This window comes from Myodes glareolus, chromosome 11, assembly GCF_982192425.1.
Source record: "Myodes glareolus chromosome 11, mMyoGla1.1, whole genome shotgun sequence".
Lineage (NCBI taxonomy): Eukaryota > Metazoa > Chordata > Mammalia > Rodentia > Cricetidae > Myodes > Myodes glareolus.
In genome coordinates, this window is record NC_142036.1 from 86,134,902 (window position 1) to 86,154,475 (window position 19,574).

Here is a 19,574-nt window from a genome sequence, read left to right on the forward strand (position 1 = left end):
TTAATTCGTGCCGTCTGACGACCACACACAGAAAAAGGAAAGAGTTGAGGTATTAAATTTTCTTGAACTTTAATCACGCATAATAGAAAATAGTATGCAAGATTTCAAAATCAAATTCTCTTAGATGCATAACTTAATGTTGAATATTACGTAATCTGCAAATAAAACATATGGATAAAATGGAAAAATTGAGTGGACCTTAAATGTCTCATTCATTTTCAATTACATTATAATTTATTTTCAAATATGTCTTAAAATGATTTTGGAGATATATGTGTGCATGTGTGTGTGCATGTGTGTGTACATGTGTGTGTGCATGTGTGTGTGCATGTGTGTGTGTGTGTGTGCTTGTGCTCAATGATGCAAGTACAAAATGTCCTGATTTATACCTTAAAAGAAAACTTAAATTTATAGTATGCTTCTGTTTATATTTATGATCGAACTGTTTTTGTTAGTTTGTTATATCTAAGGCTGTTTCCTTTATTAATATTTCATGGAGGCCATGTTCATAGGTAATTGGGGAAATTCTGTTTAGACCTAAGTGAAATATTAGGTTAAAATTCAAGAGATGATGAAATTTATGTAAGAATTCAGTCACTAGAGTTAGTTAAAATGGATCGATTTCCTCTGTAAAAATAAACAACACGACTGACCTAAAGTTTTTGCCCGGAATGTATCTATTTGTTTTGTACTATAGACACATAGACAAAGGAATACTCAATTTTTAGAAATACGTGTCATTAAGGATGAAATGATCGGCGTCAACGTGCCTTAGTCTTGAGTTGATTAAGTGATTTGTAAATTGGAGTTTTCCCAAAACTTTTAAACAAACTGCCACTTAGCAGCTTGACACGTCAGACAGAACGGCAGTGTCTAGTGGGAAGGTGTCTCACGTTTCACTTTCCACAAGAGTGGATTTTTCTCTCTTTGGGAGACTTTGAAAACACAAGGAAACAGCTACTAGGCGGCAACACTTATGCACCTTTTCATGCTGCTGTGACATTTGATTTCTTAAGAATGACGTATAATGAAGGCTTTGACAGTAAAGACAGTTTTGTGCCTGTAAATCATAGCCAACTTCGAAAGAGCTGGTACATTGAATAAACTGTCTCAAAGTATGATCTGTTTTATATTTCCTTTATTGATATATGGTGTGGGATATGTTTACAAGTAATTGGAGGATATCCTACCAGAATGTCACCTCCTATACGCCGCTCCCACAGGCAAATTCAATGAGGGAATACCAAGGGTTGGGGCACTGTGCTGCCTGACACCGCCTGACACATGGTTCCACTAATGCCATTTGTGCTGAAGTGAGCCTTCCACTCTGAATTCAAGGGAGCCTGGAAGAGCCATTGTTTTCACCTTCACTGCTTCCAAAATCTAAGCCTGCCAGTGGGCTCCAAAGTGGGGATTTTTATATAAGAATGCATATTGACTTTTCCTCCCAATGGTGATGTGCTTTTAAAGAAATATTTTGAATATTTGGCATGAACAAGACACTAGCAAAATGTTCTTATATCAGTAAGCCCTATGGGAAAATGACATTTGAATGTTTTAAAGTAAGTTCTCAAAAACCTTGATTTCTAGGTTTAAAATGTCCATATTACCAAAAAATTGATTTGATTTTTCAGTATGTTTTTTGATCACCAATGTGTTGTCACCTATTTGATTTGTATGCTTTTCCCCTGTGGAAAGTTTGCTCAGTGTAATCTGTTCATTTGCTCATGTATTTATTCTCTGTAGTAGTAGAGGTTGAACCCGGGACTTCGTGCTTCCTAAATAAGCTGTCTCCAGAGACAAGTCCAGCCCTATGTGGCTTCTTCAGCATAATCAAACGGATTCAACTCAAAGCAGAGAGGGACAGGATGTCGGATTTGTCTGTGAAGTAGAATAAACTGAACCCCCTAACTCATTTCTATTGGGTCTTCTCTATGCATCCGGGAATTCCATCTGTGTGTAGGCAGGGAAGTCACTCAGCTCAAAAGTAGAGCTTCACAGGGGAAATTCTCACAGCCTGATTTTGAGGAGGATTTGAACATGCTGCCTTCCAGAACATTCTGCTCTGGCTGTCCTTGCCATTAAATATGCAACTAGGTCAATCAGGTTTTTTTTTTCTTTTGATGCCTGAAAGCACCATCTTTGGATAGCACTTTCCCTAAGATGGGTACCAAAACTATCTCTCTAATATGTAAGTGTAAATCCTGACTACATATATGTTATAAAATCTTGTAACAGGGGAAGTACTTAAAGGAAAAAAAAGCCAGTAGTTATGAACTAAAGACAAAGTATTTGCATGAAATACCATCAGTGCTCATTCTGTATACATATACGAATAATTTGTGTTTAACATGTTCTGAATTACATGGCCAACTATACATATGTTCTTTGGTTCTTTCGGGTTAGAATAGTATGCAAAACAGATTAAGGATCACTGTCAACAAGACTGATTGAATGCAAACTAAATATTTCTCAAGAATACATTGCCCTGTCACTTGCTATGCATGAGAACGCGTCAGTCTTTCCAGGTTGGCAAACTTATAAGACAGACTTTTAGATTCAGTTCCACTATCATTTATCTCTCTGTAACATTTCAAAAGCTAATATCATTTTCTCTTTTTAGAATAAATTTATCTTCTTTTCAGCTGGATCTGTATTTTTGGCTTAACTTGCAGAAAGCACATATTGTTATTCCAACCTCAAATATATTCATCTCCAAAGTTGAATATCTTTACAAAAACTTATCTTTACACATACATATTAACAAAATGTTTACTAAATAGGATATGAACCTTATCTTGTGAAATATAAAGCTTCTTCATCAACATCCTCATGATTGAATTTCACATATATTAAAATAAGAGGCCCTGAAAATAAAGTTTTAGCATTTAAACACAAGACTGTTGGGCCAGCGGGGTTGCTGGTAGGTAAAGTAACTCAAGGCCAAGCCTGACTGCCTGAGTTCAAGTCTCAGAACTCACATGGAGGAAAAAAGTATGGCCTCCCACAAGTTGTCTTGACCTACACACGTGTGTCATGACACAGTGTGCTCATATATATGCGCTGCCCTCCCCCACACAGCTAGCCAGCCAGCTAGCTCACTAGATAGATATAGATGGACAGACAGACACGTAAGTGTGAATAAACCTCTTGATTACCTCTAGGTAAAAGAAAGTAACTTTGACCGCTAACAAATAATTCTTACGTTTTATTGTAGGTTCTTTGTCAAGGACGATGCCAATTACCCTTGTCAGTCTCACCCTTGTTTACAGAATCCTTCCACCTCTGTGAAGTCTTTGTTCCTTCTGACTCTGGCATTGTGGGAGAATACCCATGCCAGTGAAGGAGAAATCAAGCATCTAGAAATAACAACTGTGTGCTAGAGTCTTCAGTTCTGCACCACCAAGAAGCAGTGTATAAACCGACTGTGTTTAAGAAGTGAATTAAAGCAGACTGGAGAAAGATAAGCTGTATTTGAACTGATTTGAACAGCAGAACTGACAAGCCCTAGAATCTAAACTTGTCTCTTTGGGCCTGAAGTTTCTCGCTTCTTAAGTGAAGAGCTGAACAATGTCAGGATTTTCTACACTTTATATTCCTTACAATAATTTAAGAGTATCCATTAAGTTTTACATGACTTGTAGGCAAAAGAAAAAGCGGTTGAATTTATTAAGTAGTTAGTTTCAATCTCATATATGTCTAAGAACTTAGAAGTCTTCCAACATAGAAGCTATATGAAAAATAATAGACACCCATTAGAAGCTTTATTTCATTCTTATTAGGCTATTCATCTGTGCAGTATGTTATTTATAATCACAGAGCAAACAATTTTGTGTTCCACAATAATTCCTTATCGTTGTGTTTTATGATAGCAGTGTATAGAAACTTAGCCTCACACCAATATGGCAGAGGAACAGAGTAGTTAAATGCTCAAGTTTGGACTATTTCAAGTTAGTTGTGTGTGCGGTGTGATCTCACTAATGCTGGCCTTCAAAATTTAAATATCTATCTAACACAGTTCCTCTCTGAATTGGTCATTTCAGTCACCTCACTACACAGTTTGGAAGTCAGGGACTACGATCCATAAAGAGCAAAACAAACAAAGAAAACACCTAAGGTGTGTCACCGGAGAAATAGAAAAGTGTGGCAGGTGGTAAAGAGATACAGAACTGAAGAGGAGCAAAAAAGCAAGTGTTCCAAACGTCCCTCTGCCTGAAATAGCTTCCCCTCTACACTTGCAAAACGCCCATTCCTATTGCGAGACTCAGTTCGTCTGCTTCAGAGGACTGCCCCTAACAAATCAAACCCACTTGTGACACATCCCATAGTATTCCCAAGAGCATGCATCATGAACACATTTACATATGTATGCACATGACTACTTGATTAATTGTTCTTCTATGACAAGGTAGGTTCTATTAGGGAATCTGTTATTGCTAGTGTATTACACAGTGTCTGACTTCTTGCAGAAATTCAATATATTAGCAACATGAATGGATACAAGCATTGAGACAGTATTGGCTTAGGGTTATTTTAGTTATTTTCATTCCCTATAGAAGAACTATATTTATAATATTCCTAAAACATGCTGTTCTCATATTTGGTGAAGTAGTTGGGTGTTAATGGATTTTTTTTTTTTACAAATTATTGCAAGAAAAAAAACATGTTTCTAGATGACAGAAAACAAAGTATCTTTGTGAGGGGCCACACATGACAATTTAAGAGCCATGCTCTGCAGTGGTACTCGAAAGCATTGTTGGCTAGAAAGTATCAGCCGTGTTACATTGTTGATTTTACTACCTCACAGGGAAGACTGGCCTTATCAGCCCACTGATTATTAAGGGAACTTTATACTGTCATTACTGAAATGAAATGAATTTCTGAAATTTGATTGTGAACATTAGACCGCTAATCTTGGCTATACAAAAATTTATTACCTAAGACTGAATATGAGAACATAGCACGATATGACTCCTGTAAAATGCGCTAGTCAAACGCAGAAAGTAAGATAGGGCTAACCACCATTTAAAAAATGACTTTAAAAACAAACGAAAAACCCACTAAGAGTCTGGTACAACCCCTTCCTGTGGAGGAGCAGTGACAGAACCAGTCAATGGCTGTTTTGTGTGTGTTTTACACCTTAGGTTGCTATGCAAAGTGGAAATTATTCTTTTCCACTTAAAGCATGCTGTCATAGAATGACTGTGTATTTCGTCTTTGTGGATGAAGGACTGGAAGAAACGGCAGCATGGAGATGTTTGGTTTTTGTCCTTGATTTGCTGATCAATGTGAACAGTTTTCTCTAGAAGTAGTCCTTCTTTCTTTCTTTGTTTCTTTGTTTGTTTGTTTGTTTGTTTCTTTCTTTCTTTTCTCATCCATTCATTTATTTATTACTTCCTGTATGTTCCCCCAGTGGTGATGGATTATTTGGGAGGGACATGTATGAGGGACAATGCGTTGATGTCCCACCTTCCTGTTGCCATTTCCCAGACCACTTTTAATGCATGCTTTTCTAAAACTAAATTAAAACAAAACTACCAACCACAGGGCATACCCATTCCTCTGCAGCTCAGGCTAAACGTCCCTGCCTATTGTATTTTCACTGTGAACTTTATCAGTGGACTCTGTCTCATTGGTATGTCCCCTCTCCCTCCACCTACTACACAGCACTCATTCTCAAACAGCTGGATCACCTGGAAGGCCTTAATAGTCAGAGTCTGGCTCAGTATGGACACGGGAGCACTCAGAAATTCTGCATTTATTTTTATGCCCCCCCCTTAAGATAAAAACCATACTCTGTTGCTTAGACTGACCTCAGACACTGTCCTGCCTCAGCACACCAAGTGCTGGGAGTACAGGTGTGAGCCACAAAGGGCCTGAAGCATTGCTTTGGCCATTAGCATGTCCACGGCAGCCCTGACCTTGTTTCTGCTTTGGCGCGGGCCCGGCTCTCCTGCTAATATCTACCGTTCCTTATTGCCCTTTGTCTTTCTTACAGAGTCAGCTGCCGCTCCCCTTTCCTGAAGAAGAAGCACCCATTACCCCATAAAACCAACCCCATATTATTTTTAATTAATAATTAATAATGGGGCTTTCTAATTTAGTTCAGACTGGCCTCTGGGTCTTGGTTCTCTTGTCTCAGGTTTCTGAGTAGAGGACATTACAGGGCTGTTTCACCTTTGGCTCCACCAGTGGACCCAGTTCTTCCATGTGGGGTTCTGGAGTTTTCAGAGGTCAGTCCTGCAGTTCTTTCACAGGTCCACATGGCATTGCCGTGTTCTCTTCTTTACTTGTCCACCAGCCAATGGCCTCTAAACCACGGCTCCAGTTTGTCCTTCTTGAGCTGGTGCACTCAACACCCTTTCTTAGATGCCTTAGCTATATTCCAAACCTAGGAAGGTGATAATTTCTTCCTGGTATTTTATGCCATTAGTACTCAGCCAGAAACATAGTTGAGAAAGTTATTATTTTTAACTTTTAAGTTTGTTCCTAATATTAGCATACAATTCAATGGACTTAGCCAAATGTGTGCATTTTCAAACTCTGATTCTGTTGCCTCCCCCAACTCTTTGGCCCATTCCTGTTGCTCCTCCCGCTTCCCAGGAGCCCCTCCTCTGTTTCAAGTCAGTGTATTCTCTTCTCCTCTTATTTTCTCTTCTCACCCCCACAAGAGCTCCTTTTCCTTTTTCATGTTCTCCTGTCTAGTCTCGTGTATAAAAATCAAACTCTAGGACCTACAAGAGAGAGAACACAAGATACTTGTCCTTCTGTGTCCACCATGCTTCACATAGTAACTCCAAGTTCCATTCATTTCCCTGCAAATGTTGTGATTTCATTTTCCTTCATGGTCCACTAAAATTTCACGTCCTGATGAGCAAGTAACCTAGGTCCCCACTTCTTAAGCTGTTATGACTGAGAGTCCTTCAGGTGTGTACACAGAAGTAGTATAGCTGGTCATAAGGTTGTTCTGTCTTTAATTTGTCGAGAAACTCCATTCAGAGTTCCACAGTGGCTGGACCAGTTTACACAACCACCCACAGTGATTAAAGGTTCCTCTTTCTCCACGACCTCGCCATTTGGGGCTCTTAGTTTTCTGGATACATCCTTTTCCTTTGCTGTCATGTATCCTTTCTTCTAATGTCTCTTCCAACTCTATAAAACAAATCAAAATCATCTCTGCCGTCACCCCCGACTCCCCAAATGCACTTCTTTGCCTCTGTTCTCCTGAGGCTACCCGCTCTCTCCCTCAGTCCTCTCTTCTTCATCCCCACTGCTGTCATTGGACTTGCACCTGGATCACCTCACCCATTTTCCAACGACTCTTTCTTCATCCATTCCGCTCCCCAGTAACAGAGTTCTCACCGTTTCCCACAGTGGCTTTCCCAAGACAGCAGGAACATTATCTTCCAAAGGAAACCTTTATAAAAGCCTTCCATTGCCTACAGATTGAAGCGCAACTTCTTCATCAAGGCTTTGTGAGTTGCTCCTAGAATTTCCTAATATCCGTTCCAGTTTTTCTCCGGGGTTCTGCCAGACTACCAACAAAAGCTCCACTCTGACCACACCAGACTCAGAGTACCTATCCTGCGATGCCTCAACACTCCCAGGCTACTTTCGAGGAAAAGTATTTTATGGCCGACTGTGGAGCTACAGTAAAAGTGGGAGGGAAGAAGTGTAAAGCGCTTAGCCTAAAGGCCTCGCCTTTGTAGGGCATTTCTGGAGCCTTCCCCTCTCTCTAGTTGAAGTATTTATCTCCCAGCTCGCTGTAATTGTTTGCCAAAAATGAGGTGACTCAACTCTAGGAGGAGCTAAGCTCTTTGCCTAGTCCATCTTGATGTCTAGCTGCAAGGAATTTGCCTGGGCATAATCTGGCCTCACACCCCTCCTAGGCTGGAAAACAGGTACAGGCTGAACACCGCCCCAGACCCAGAACCTCTCTGGAAGAGGACTAAAACAGGGAGTCACTACGTGCTGCGTCATCACGCGCTGGGAAGAGGGGTGGAGCCCCCCTGGGAGCCGCGAGGGGCGGGACCGAGCAGGTGGGGCGTGGCCAAGGGGCGTGGCCGGGCTGCGCGGGGTCGCGGCTGCGGAGGAGCCGGTCCGCGGCGGGCGGCAGCGCGTGTGTGCGGTTCCCCTCGACGCTCGGTGCCCGGCGCGTGCTCGGGAGAGGCTCAGCCCGGAGCGAGCGCGAGGACTGACTGGTGGACGGACGGACGGACTCAGAAGGGAGGTGGCAGCGGAGCCGGCCCCTGAGCGGCGGCACACGGCGGGAGCCGGGAAGCCCCAGGACACCGCAGCGCCTCCGGGGCCCCGGCACGGGGCGCGGCGGGCGGGCGAGCGGGCGAGAGCGCGGGCTCCTCCTCCGCGGCCACCCCGGCAGCCCCGCGTCCCCTCTGTCGTCGCCCGCACCTGCGCGTCGCGGTCGGTCCCGCCCTCGGCGGTGGCGGCTCACCTGGGCGCAGCGCGGGCCGGGCGCCGCCTCCGGGACGCAGGTGGAGCGGGCAGGGCGCGGGCACCATGAGCAGCGGCGCCAACATCACCTATGCCAGCCGCAAGCGGCGCAAGCCGGTGCAGAAAACGTGAGTGACGGCGGGCCCGGGCGCTCGGCGGGGGCGGGAGGTCTCCACGCTGGCTGCCAACCGGGAACCGGGTCCGGTCGGTGCATTTAAAAATCCATCCCCTCACCGGGCACCGCACCCTCGTAGCTCGGTGACCTTGGCTGGCCCCATTCTTTGACAGGTCTGACCTACCTAGTGCCGCTCTGGATTATTTAGCTAATTGCTAAGCCTGTCCTGAAATCCTCCTCCACTCCAGATCGCCACCTTGGTGAGCTTTAGAGGACGTGTAGGGTCCCTGGCAGGCAGCTCGCGGAGTTGAGGTGCTGGGAAGCGCTAACTAAACACGTGCAGGTTTGAAAGAGGGGGTCCTGGCCTCTGAAGGCATTCCTTTCTGTTCCTAGCAGCTAGCTTTCTGTTCCACTGTCTCGCTGTCTCGTTGACTTGCTAGGCAGCAAGTGTGCCGGGCTCAGTATAAGAGCAGAGTCGGTAGCAGGTTGGAGTGTGCAGTGGACAGGTGCCCCCGTGGCTTGGTGGCCTTCTTACCCACTCTTTGGCGAATCTGTCCACTTCCTTTTGGAGTAGTTTTAGGGCCTATAAGATCATAAAGAAAAAAAGGAAGAAGAAAAAGAACCGGACTTATAAATTATTCTCAGTATCTACCTGTAATTAATTCATTTCCCAGTTTTAACAGGGTGATTGCAGTCTTCTGTGTGAGATGGGAAATGCATTTAAATCCTTTTCCCCAAGAATGAGACAGGTTTCCATGTAGGAGATGGCTGTATTGCTGCTTTCATTCATGATTATCTTGGTGTTTCTACAAGTTACCATTGCCCAGTTGTTGTTGTGTTTTGTTTTGTTTTTTTATAAATAGTTTTAGGGACACTTTCAGGCTATCAGTAGTGTGCATTTTGCTTAAAATTTGACTTAGCTATCATACTAGCAAACCAGAAAAATAACATTTTAAGATTTATACTACGCTTCCAACTGGTTACTAGCTTAAAAGTTTCGTTATTTGTGAATTTTAATCTCCTTTAAGAATTTTCACCTGTCCTAGTCCCTCATATCTCGACTTTTAAATTAGCACTGAGAGAAGATGTTTGTGTGTAAGTAGTCCGACGAGAATTTGGAAGTTTTACGGTACAGTGTATGGGCCTCAAATACCGCCGACTCAGCGGTTTCCTGCCGGGCAGTTCTGAGGACCCTGGCTCCCGGGGCTTTGCTTTTTGCTGTTTTGTAGAATGGTTTTCTTTATTAAAACGTGTTTGCTCCGTCTGACTTTGTTACTGATGGTTAAAGTCTGAGAGGCTTTCAAGTGTCTGTTCTCTGTTTTCATTACTAGCAATACTCACTCAGCGTGAGGTAAAATGGGTGTATCTCAGATTTTATGTCCATGGGCAAAGAGATCTGAAGCTCCGTGCGAGTATTAAGTCACCTGTTTGTACGGTGTCACGTAAGGACAAAATCTGTTTTCTCTGGGAAGTTCACGAGCTCAGTTTTCATTCGCTATAACGTTTAATGTTTTTTTGTTTCTAGTTATTAGAGTGAGCTTCCTTTTTAACATTACAACACTTCCCTTTAAGACACAGCTTTTATTATGTTGTCTCAGTGTTTTTATTACTCCCTCACTTCTGTAATATACTTGCGTTTGATAATTTCTTATAACTAAACTCTTGTCCCCGCTCACTTGTGTTTGGTTCCTAGCTGCAGTTCATCAGATCTTGACTGAGCACTGTGGGTCGACTGTAACCTTTCAAGTGTTGAAAGGTCACCAGCCTGCTCTGCACAAGAGCTTAGTGTTGGCACTTAGATCACCTAGTGAAAGTTCTCACGTTTTTCCCCTGAGTGGAAAATAGTTAACTTTATAAGGCACTGGTTCTAAGTTCACTCTTAAAAATTAGGTTATTAAATTTTAATATGAATCCTTTTGTTAAACGAAGATGTTGTGTGCAGGGAGGCCCCAAATACCCCAACTTCAGGAAAGACACATCTTTGGGTTGACCATGCTTTCTCATTTTGTTTAACATGGATTCTTTACGGGATAGTCATTTTTTTTTATTCAAAGAGCATATGCACCATTATTTTACGGTTTTAACGAAATGCCCACTTAAATATGCAGTTCCCTGAGAATTTGAACTAAAATAGGCAACATGATTTGAACCTGAAGCACATTCAAGTCAGGATCGGGAAGCAAAATTATCGCCCTCTAGTGGCTGATCTCACCATGGCCGTCATCTTTAGTAGGAACTGAGTTTGAAATGTGTTCCGTTTCATCCCGGTCTGGTGTCCTGTATACAGTTGACTGTGCAGAGCTGGTTTTTTTTTTCTTCTTTGGTGCAACTAAATTAGGAAATTAAAGACTCTGAAGCAGCCTTGCATCTGTCCCCATCCTCATCTTCAAGGACAGAATTTCAGAGACAGCCTCCAGGAGTAGAATCTTCTACATTTCTTAATTGGTTGCCCCACACGTAGTAAGTTTGCCCCAGAAAATGAGCAAATGTTTTCACTTATCCTGTTCTTGCTTATTCTCTTTGGAAAGGAAAATTTCGTCTCATGAAGAGGGCTGGAAAACCTACCGCCCAATGATCACTGTGCTGTTGATAACTTTAAATACATTTTTGAAGCTTTTGAAAGACAGAAGTGGTCTTTCTGCAATCTTAGTTTATCATGTTCCTAGAAAGTCAGTAAAGCACGTTAGCAAACAACAGATGTTCAGTAAGTCAAACCTGCATTTGAGGATGAGGCAGTCCTGGTGGCGACCAAGCCGGCCCTCGTGGCTGTCGGGACAACAGCATTCAGGAGTCACGTGAGCTGCTGAGGAATACAGAACGAGCAGGATTTTACCTTATTAATGTTCCCTTTATTCTGCTAAAACCCTGCGAGCCTCACCTATACGATAAACCTCACTAAAAGTTTCATTAGGTTATGGAATACTGAGCTTACCACAGAGCTGCGGTATGGTGCCTTCTTCTAGAGAGCGCCTAGAATTCTAGATCCTTCCAGACACTTAATCTTTTCCTTCATTGTTTTCTCTCAAATAGCATTGTTAAGAGAGCATCAGGATGTAGGTACGCCTCGCGTTAATTAACCTGTGGATGGGTCCAAACACAAGGGCTCATATCAAACTGTAACAGAAGACACGACAGATCCAAACTATTGGATGAGGCCTAGTTTCTCACTGCTGGTAATCAGGTCACAGGTATTGTTGTTGTTTGTTTGTCTGTATGAAAATTTTTCCCCTCCTCTAGCTCATCCCAGGCTGTCTCCACTCCCCACCCTGCCCCGTGTTCTTTCTCTCTCCCTTTCCTGCTCAAGTTGTTTAGGAATGTCGGGACAGTCTCCTCCTGCTGTCTTATAACTGAACTAGAAAACAGAAGGTCTGGTAAAGCAGAAGGCTGCCTGAGACCGAGCGAAGGCCTGCTGGCTACGTCCTGCTAGCTGAGGTGGCAAGCCTGAGGTGACCCTTACAGACATGGCCGTCTCTTCCCTTCCCAGCCAGTATGCTCAGTACACCGTGGCGTAGAAGTGGGCACTGTGCAAATCTCCATGGCCCTCTCCCGCTTTCAAACCCTTGAAAACTTACTCGTTTGGCTTAGCAGTGTAACGTAGCAGGAAAATGCTGTTTTCTTTTTCTCAGTATGTGCTGATAGGAGTGCTGAACACAGGATTTCCCTCCAGTTCAGTTTCACTTTCACACCAGAACTATGGGGTGATGTTACTATCTCTCACGTCACTGGACCTAAGGGTAGAACTATGGCATGATGTTACTATCGCTCACGTCACTGGACCTAAGGGTAGAACTATGGCATGATGTTACTATCGCTCACGTCACTGCACCTAAGGTTCACATTCAAAGTTGGTTCATGGAGTACATGAAAAACCAGACTTTGGGTATTGAATCTCTAGTTTTTGGCTCCAAAACGTGATGTTCTTACCATCAGATGGGACGGCCTAGGTGAGCAGGTTAATCGGTGGGTGTGACAGCCTCTGTCCTGGGGATTTGCTCCTTGTCTACTGCATCTTTTTGAAAACACCGAGGCAGAGAAACCTCACTTGCCGTCTCAGGACTTGATCTGCTCTTGCTCAGTTCCTGCTTTGTGTTCTTGTCCTTTCTTCTTAGAATCTTCCCCAGCTTCCTGCATGGTTGCACATGTCTCCCTGTGAAGCATTCTTCATAGCTGTGTGGCGTTCTATAGAGTAGCTTCCGTATTTTCCTTTCTAGGGGACATCCTGTCATTTCTAAGGTTTCAGTAATTTAATTGGTTTTAGTGAGCACCCTGGACATTTGTAAATCCCTGTATAACTGTGTTACTTCCATAGGACAAAACTCTCCAGTAGAATTTAGGGTCACAAAAGTGGGCATATACTTCTAAGGTTGAACCAAGTGTTGCACTCAGATATAATGACAAACTATATTATAGGATTTCTTGTGAGTTACACTCCCATGTCTATGAAACACGCCTCTATCTGTGTTTTTTACTTAAAAATATTGCCAGTTTGACTGGTGGAGGTGGTTGAGTTTGTGTGTTGGAACTGGGCTTGTGTGCAATGGTAGGATCAGTAGAGGGTGTGGGTTTTGGATTGTATCCTTCCTGTGTTGAATGACTTTGTCTAACACTTTTCAGCTTCTCAGTGTGTTCTTTCTCTTGTTGTGAACTAGATCCCTCTAACATGCATACATATTTAAAAAGTCAGTAATGCACATGCAGCGGTGCCTGGCATTCAGTGCGCTGGGCATTGTCTTTGATGCCTACCTTAAGGACTTTAGCATCCCATCTCTCCGGCATTTTTCTTACCTCTCCCTAGCCTCCGAGTTTCAGATTACGTATGCTTCATGTTTTTGACTGTACAGAAATCCTCTGTTGGTGAGATAAGTAATGTCCTGTGAGTGCATTTTCCTAGCATACATCGGTAATTCTTACCATCTCCTACCATCATATTCTTTTCCATACGTGGGCAATGTCTTAGGTTTATGAGAGACAGAATTTCTGCCTTTGCCCCCCCCCTTTTGTCTTTGTTTCTGAAAGAGAATGATAGTCGCAGAAAGTGTTGTATCTTGCCATCGTGAATCCCAAATGTCTTGCTTAGATTTAACACCTGGTTTAGAGGCCTGCATCTTTATGGACTCTTGAGCATCCCTGCTAACCAGCCCACTTCTCTGAGCAATGCAGTATCCTTGTTGCCTTGCTGTAAAGTCTGTCTGCTCCTGTCACAGTTGGCTTTGTGGGGACCAGAGCTCCCACATAGCAAGTGCTTGAAGTTTACCAAGTTACTGGCTGATCACCATTTAACATTATCCTGGCCTTACCGTGATGACTGTGCCATGTTGGATCTGTTATGTGTGCTCAGGGGCAATTCTAAGAAAGAATGTGCACATGCTTAAGAAAGAGGAAGAGTGAGCATCCCTCCTATGCTCAGGGTCACCTGCAGAATCACCATTCCTAGGACGTATTTCATTTTCCTTTTTTTTTCTTGGTATGTATTTCTTGTGTGAGCTCCTGCTGTTTACATAAATCTCTCCTTAACTATGTGAGCTCCTGCTGTTTACATAAATCTCTCCTTCACTAAAGACATCAGGAAAGTAAAGAATCCATCAGAACTAGAGAGCAGGAACAGGGCAGTGGCAAGAGAATTCTGACTAAGTGTGGCTTCCAGGCAGAAGTCTCAGAAGGTCTATGGATGCCTTTGGTCTCATATAGGGAAATAAAACATCAAGCTGAACCAGCCTGGTGATGAAATTCATCTTTATGCCATATAGTGCTCCTTTCATTTTAAATTAAGCACATAGTTTATAATAGTTCACGTTTGAATTTCCCGTTCAGAGAACGCCGTACATTGGAGCTGGGAAACAAATGGAAGAACGCATGGGGGTTGAGGGTTGAGAGTGGTCTCTTCATTCTGAAGTTATTCCCCTACCGTGTGTGTGTGTGTGTGTGTGTGTGTGTGTGTGTGTGCACATACAGGTGTGCACATGAAGGCCAGAGTCAGGTATCTTCTTCGCTTTCTTTCCACATTTTAAAACTATGTTTTTCTCTGAGAATTTGATACAATGTATTTTAACCATATTGTTGCAAAAGGATCGGCGGAAAAGTCTGCTGGATACTATGGGCCTGAAGGCTGAAGATGGATGCCCCAACGGTACAAAAGAACTTTGGGTGACTGTACAGGCAGCGAGATGTCTCTGTCATTTCTAGAATTTGAAAGTTGCTTATTTCTTGTTTACTTAGGTAGTATTATATCCTTCTGGAGTCTTTGATGGAGTTGAAGAATGGTTACTTATAGTTTTCCTTAGTTATGATAAAAGATAAAGTAGATATAAATATTGTAACTATAATTCTTGCTTGATAACTGTTTTGTTATATGCAATTTTACTGTGTTAAAGTGAAAGCCTTTCTTTTTTGTTTACACAGAAAAAGGGGAAATGATGGAGGAGGGTTATCTGTCTATTGTTACTTTCATTGGTTAATAAAGAGACTGCCTTGGCCTTTTTGATAGACCAGCCCTTAGGTGGGTGGAATAGACAGAACAGAATGCTGGGAGAAAGAAAGCAGAGGCAGGCAGACGCCATGACTCTCCTCTCTGAAACAGCCGCAGGTTAGAATCCTCCCGGTAAGCCACGACCTCGTGGTGCTACACAGATCATTAGAAATGGGTTAATCAAGATGTGAGAGTTAGCCAATAAGAGGCTATAAATAATGGGCCAGGCAGTGTTTAAATTAATACAGTTTCTGTGTAATTATTTCAAATAAAGCTAGCCGGGAGTCGGGTGGCAGGACATAGCCCGCAGTTCCTTTTACACCATATTCAACCCCTCCCCAAATCCCCCCCATCCTCCCCACCTCCCTACCCACCAAGTCCTCTCATCCCCACTCTATATAGACCTTAAAATCCATCTACTCTATTTTTTTTTTTCCTTTGGCCAGCTACTCCTGGGTGTGTGTCCCTCCATGGTAGAAAATTTACTTTTTTTCTCCAAGCAGCAATCAGGTAACAGTAGCTTCTCAGCTGGATGTGGGGGCTTCAGGCTAACCTGCTCCCCTTTCTGCTGAGTTGTGGCTGGCTGGAACATTTGTAGGCCTTGTGTGTTGTTACATACAGTCCCTGTGGGGTTGATATGTCCTCTGCCCTGATGTCACCCACCCTCTTTGGCTCCAGGATGTTTCTGCCCCTTCTTCCATGTAGATCCCTGGGCATTGTGGGGAAGGGTGTGGTATAAACCTCTGAATTAGGGTTGAGCACACTTTGTATCCTCTTTTTCTTTTTCTTCTACGTGTTTGCCAGCTGTGGGTGCCTGCTGATGGCTCTCCATCGGAACAAGGAGCTGCTGTCAGGAGAGCTGAGCAATGCTCTAATCTATGGGTGTGGCAGTAAGTCATTAGGAGTTATTTTATTGCTACGTCCATTCAACAGAATAATGGTGGTAGGTTTTCCCCTGGGACCCATAGCTCATCTAGCCACAGGTCCTTGTGTTCACTGACAGTGTCAGATACAGCCTCCATCTCATGGAGCAGGTCTTAAAATCCAATCAAAAAGAAAATATCGTGGTTCTGTACTAAGGCCATAAAGTAATGGCAGTAACAGCATAGCTAATCTTAGTCTGTGAGAGGGTAAACTAAATAAAACCTTTAAGAAAGGTGAAGGAAGTAGGAATTTGAGCATCAGCGGTGACCAATAGGTAAATGCTTGACTATGGAAATCAATAAACATTACAAACTCTAAAGCCACATGCTTGTTCGATAGTAGTTTTCTAAGTAATATTTTTTCCTAAAGGCTCTCTCAGTATGGAAATACTTCCGCTGTAATTGCACAGCTCAGTGGTTGTAGAGGATTTGTGCCCGGATGTTGTGTCTCTTGGTGTTTTGGGCAGTATTTGTTATTGTCTGACCTTCTATCATAATCATGCTAGTGAGGAAAAGAAAGAGCTGCGGGTCGCTGGTGTCGTAGAGGGCTTGTTGAGAACGACTTCAGATTTCTTGGGTAGAGAGTAGCATCCCACAAGATAATAAAAAGGGGAGCCCAGGTCCAGGAAATATGAATGAGGACATTCAAGCACAGGAGGAGACTTAGAGGTATGCAAATACTGAAGGCGTGGGAATAGATTACGTTGCAGAGAAAAAAGCGAGTGAGCTTGGGAGATACAATGGTGTCTGTTGTTGGAAGACATGACTATAATTGTCTGATTGCTGAAACCATGTTTGCACTGCCAAGCACCTACATTAGCACGAACTTATGTTTGACTCAAATTGTTCCCTTTTCCCCCACTTTGCTTCAAATACTGGGTACACATGATGAGCCGAGCAGGTGTAGATTAGCCTGGTAGGTGCTTAGAGACAGTAGACAGCCTGCCATGAAAACTCAGCACCAGGTACAGTGAGCCTGCGCCTAGCTGGAGCCTGTGGTTCGCAGGTGGGAAAGGAGTCTTGAGGTTAATCTTTAAACAAATCATGAATTGTGTCTTTGCCTCATCAGCATCCTAAAGTCTTTCTTTCGGGCATCTGAACTCCATTTCTCCTTAATCCAAGCTTGCGGGTTCTTTACTGCTTAATTAACTTTATTTAACAGTTTTGTGAATTTGGTCCCATGCTAAACGTTGCATAAGGTCCATGGCAATGCATTAAATGGTGGATGCTTTTGACTTGTGGAAAGTAACAGTCTCAGAATCTAGTACAGGGTTAAACCCTGCAAGGAGCCATCCCAAGAAGTCCTGCATGGCCTGTGGCTCTCGGTTACTGTTACTTCTCTGTGTCATCTTAGGGAGCCTGTCTCTGTTTATTCTCCCAATTGTTTCCTGGTTGTTACTGCGAAGCCATCAAGAGTGGATAGCCAGATCAAAGGAAGACTTTCACATGCAGCTGTCTGTGTGGTTTCTTCCTGAGGAAGGTTGCATGATGATTTGGGGTAAGATTCAAAGACATGGGACAGGGTAGCAATCTGTTGCAAGACAGGTCATAAAAGGCTTTTTAAAAGGCTTCGTTGTAGACTTGAAGGGAGTGAGTCAGATCAAGGAGTTGCATAAAGGCACCAAAGTACATGCTGATAGCTGGAAGGGACTTCCTAGCCTTGGAGTACAAGGGCCTAAGAAGACTTTGGCCAGATAAAGCAAAGCCAAAGGGGTAGATAGAGGCTAGAACAGTCACGAAGGGTTCTCTGTTAGCCAGGGAGCCCAGGGCTAACTAAAAGCTATATCAGAGAAGCACCTTTGGATCTGTGTTTTAGAAAGAAGATTCTCATTACAGAATCGAGACTCGAGTGAGCCCTGTCCTGCTGTCTGTATTCTCCATGGCCAAGGGCAGCTTGGCAAAACACAGAACTCCTAGGGTAGATCCCAGCTCAGCGCTTACGATAGCTTCAGTTGTCAGGGTCCAGTTTTCTGCCATGGCTCTGAGGAAGCTTGCTGCTTTCTCCTCCATTTTCAGCTGCACCAGGCCCTCCTTCATCTTGTACGCCTCAGTACCGAAACCTCAGACAGACAGACCTCCCCCGTCTGTCACAGTCAGATCTCCACCAGTCCTTCCTCACTGTGCTTTAGGCTGCTTCACAACAGATGCTTTCGTTCCCTGTCCCCCAGTGGCAATGAAAGGGTTTGTGTGGCAGTTTCACATCTAAGGGCTCTGCGTCCGCACAGGGCAGGCATTCAGTGTTTCTTGAAGCAGTGTGGCCTCTGCCATCTCCCCCACACATATTTTCCTCCTTCTCTCCCCCTTGCTTCACACCCCACGCCATCCTTACCAGGGTCCAGGTGAGATATCGTCCGTATGTGAACGGTCTCCTTTCAAGCAGCTCCTTATTTTATGTAGCTCCCACAATAGTTTTTGGTATGGTGTACAATAACATATTTATGGACAGTCCAGAATAAGACCTATCTGTATTAATAATGGTGACATCTTTAATTAACCACTAGAGAGAGAATGACAGAATGAGGTAGATACGCATTATAAATGAAGATTGAAATTGGATTGGTTCATTGAGAAATATAGTTATTAGCTGTGACTTAAATTTTATTATATGCATATTACTGGGAGAAATAAATAGGGAAACAGTTACCAATTTCTGTTTAATAAGGACACCTTAAAGAAAGTATTGATTTTTAATCTCTATACCTCTTTACTCTTTTTTTTACAGAAATAGTAAGAATTCTAATATAGAAAGCCATGTTGTTGAAGAAGTTATTTTCTAGAGAAATATAAAAACATGGTAAAATTCTGAATTTTCATCCATTTCTATTTGAAATATTCTTCTCCATTTGTATCATTGAAGATATAAATTGCCTAAAAATGCTTTTTCAGTCAAATTAGTGCTGCACTATTCAGTCAGTTTCTGCTTTGCACGACCCTGTGACCTCATTGTTCTGTCGTCAGTGGCTTTGCTGTGCGGAGCTCCTTCCAAGGTGTAGAGATGTGATCGAAGATTTCATTTGGTTTTCCCATTTCATTTAATTTCTTTTTAATGTGTGTGTATGTTTATGTGTGAGTATGTGAGTGTGAGTATATATAAGTGTGTGTGTTTGAGTATGTATATGAGTCTGTGTGTGCGTGCGAGTCTGTGAGTGTATATACGTGTGTTTCTGTGTGAGTTGTGAGTGTATATAAGTGTGTGTGTTTGAGTATGTATATGAGTCTGTGTGTGCGTGCGAGTCTGTGAGTGTATGTGAGTGTATATACATGTGTGTGTTTGAGTCTGTGTATGAGTCTGTGCCAGAGTCTGTGTGTGCGTGTGTGTGTGTGTGCATGCATGAATGCACAGTCAGACCATGGTGTGCTTGTGGATATCAGGACAGCATAGGGGAGTCCATTATCTTTTTCCTCGATGTGGATCCTGGAACGTGAACTCTGTTCACAGGCTTGGTGGCGAGCACATCTTCCCACCGGCTTGTCTCACCTGTCATTTAATGTCATGTCTGTTTCCTTATGGGGGTCTGCTGATCTATCAACTGACTTTCCGTTGTTGATTTTCACTTTGAAATCTCGGATAAGACCTTTCTGTAAACCTAGGTTCATCTCCTACCCGTATCTTTTTTTT

The 19,574-nt window shown here is 43.1% G+C and overlaps 1 protein-coding gene and 1 long non-coding RNA gene across 2 annotated transcripts in view; one reads left to right on the forward strand and one right to left on the reverse strand.

Moving 5' to 3' along the window:
• Positions 1-8,446: 8,446 nt before the first annotated feature.
• Positions 8,447-19,574, forward strand: part of Ahr (aryl hydrocarbon receptor) — a 36,881-nt gene continuing 25,753 nt past the window's right edge. Inside the window, exon 1 of the mRNA XM_048415390.3 lies at positions 8,447-8,579. Within this exon, the coding sequence (XP_048271347.3) occupies positions 8,518-8,579 (62 nt within the window). The 5' untranslated portion in view covers positions 8,447-8,517. The remainder of the gene's footprint in view (positions 8,580-19,574) is intronic.
• On the reverse strand, positions 10,570-12,233 carry LOC125387690 (uncharacterized). The gene is made up of 4 exons (XR_007227964.3): positions 12,139-12,233; positions 11,499-11,644; positions 11,282-11,369; positions 10,570-10,895 (listed from the first exon to the last, which is right to left on the reverse strand). It is a non-coding gene; the product is annotated as an uncharacterized LOC125387690 (long non-coding RNA).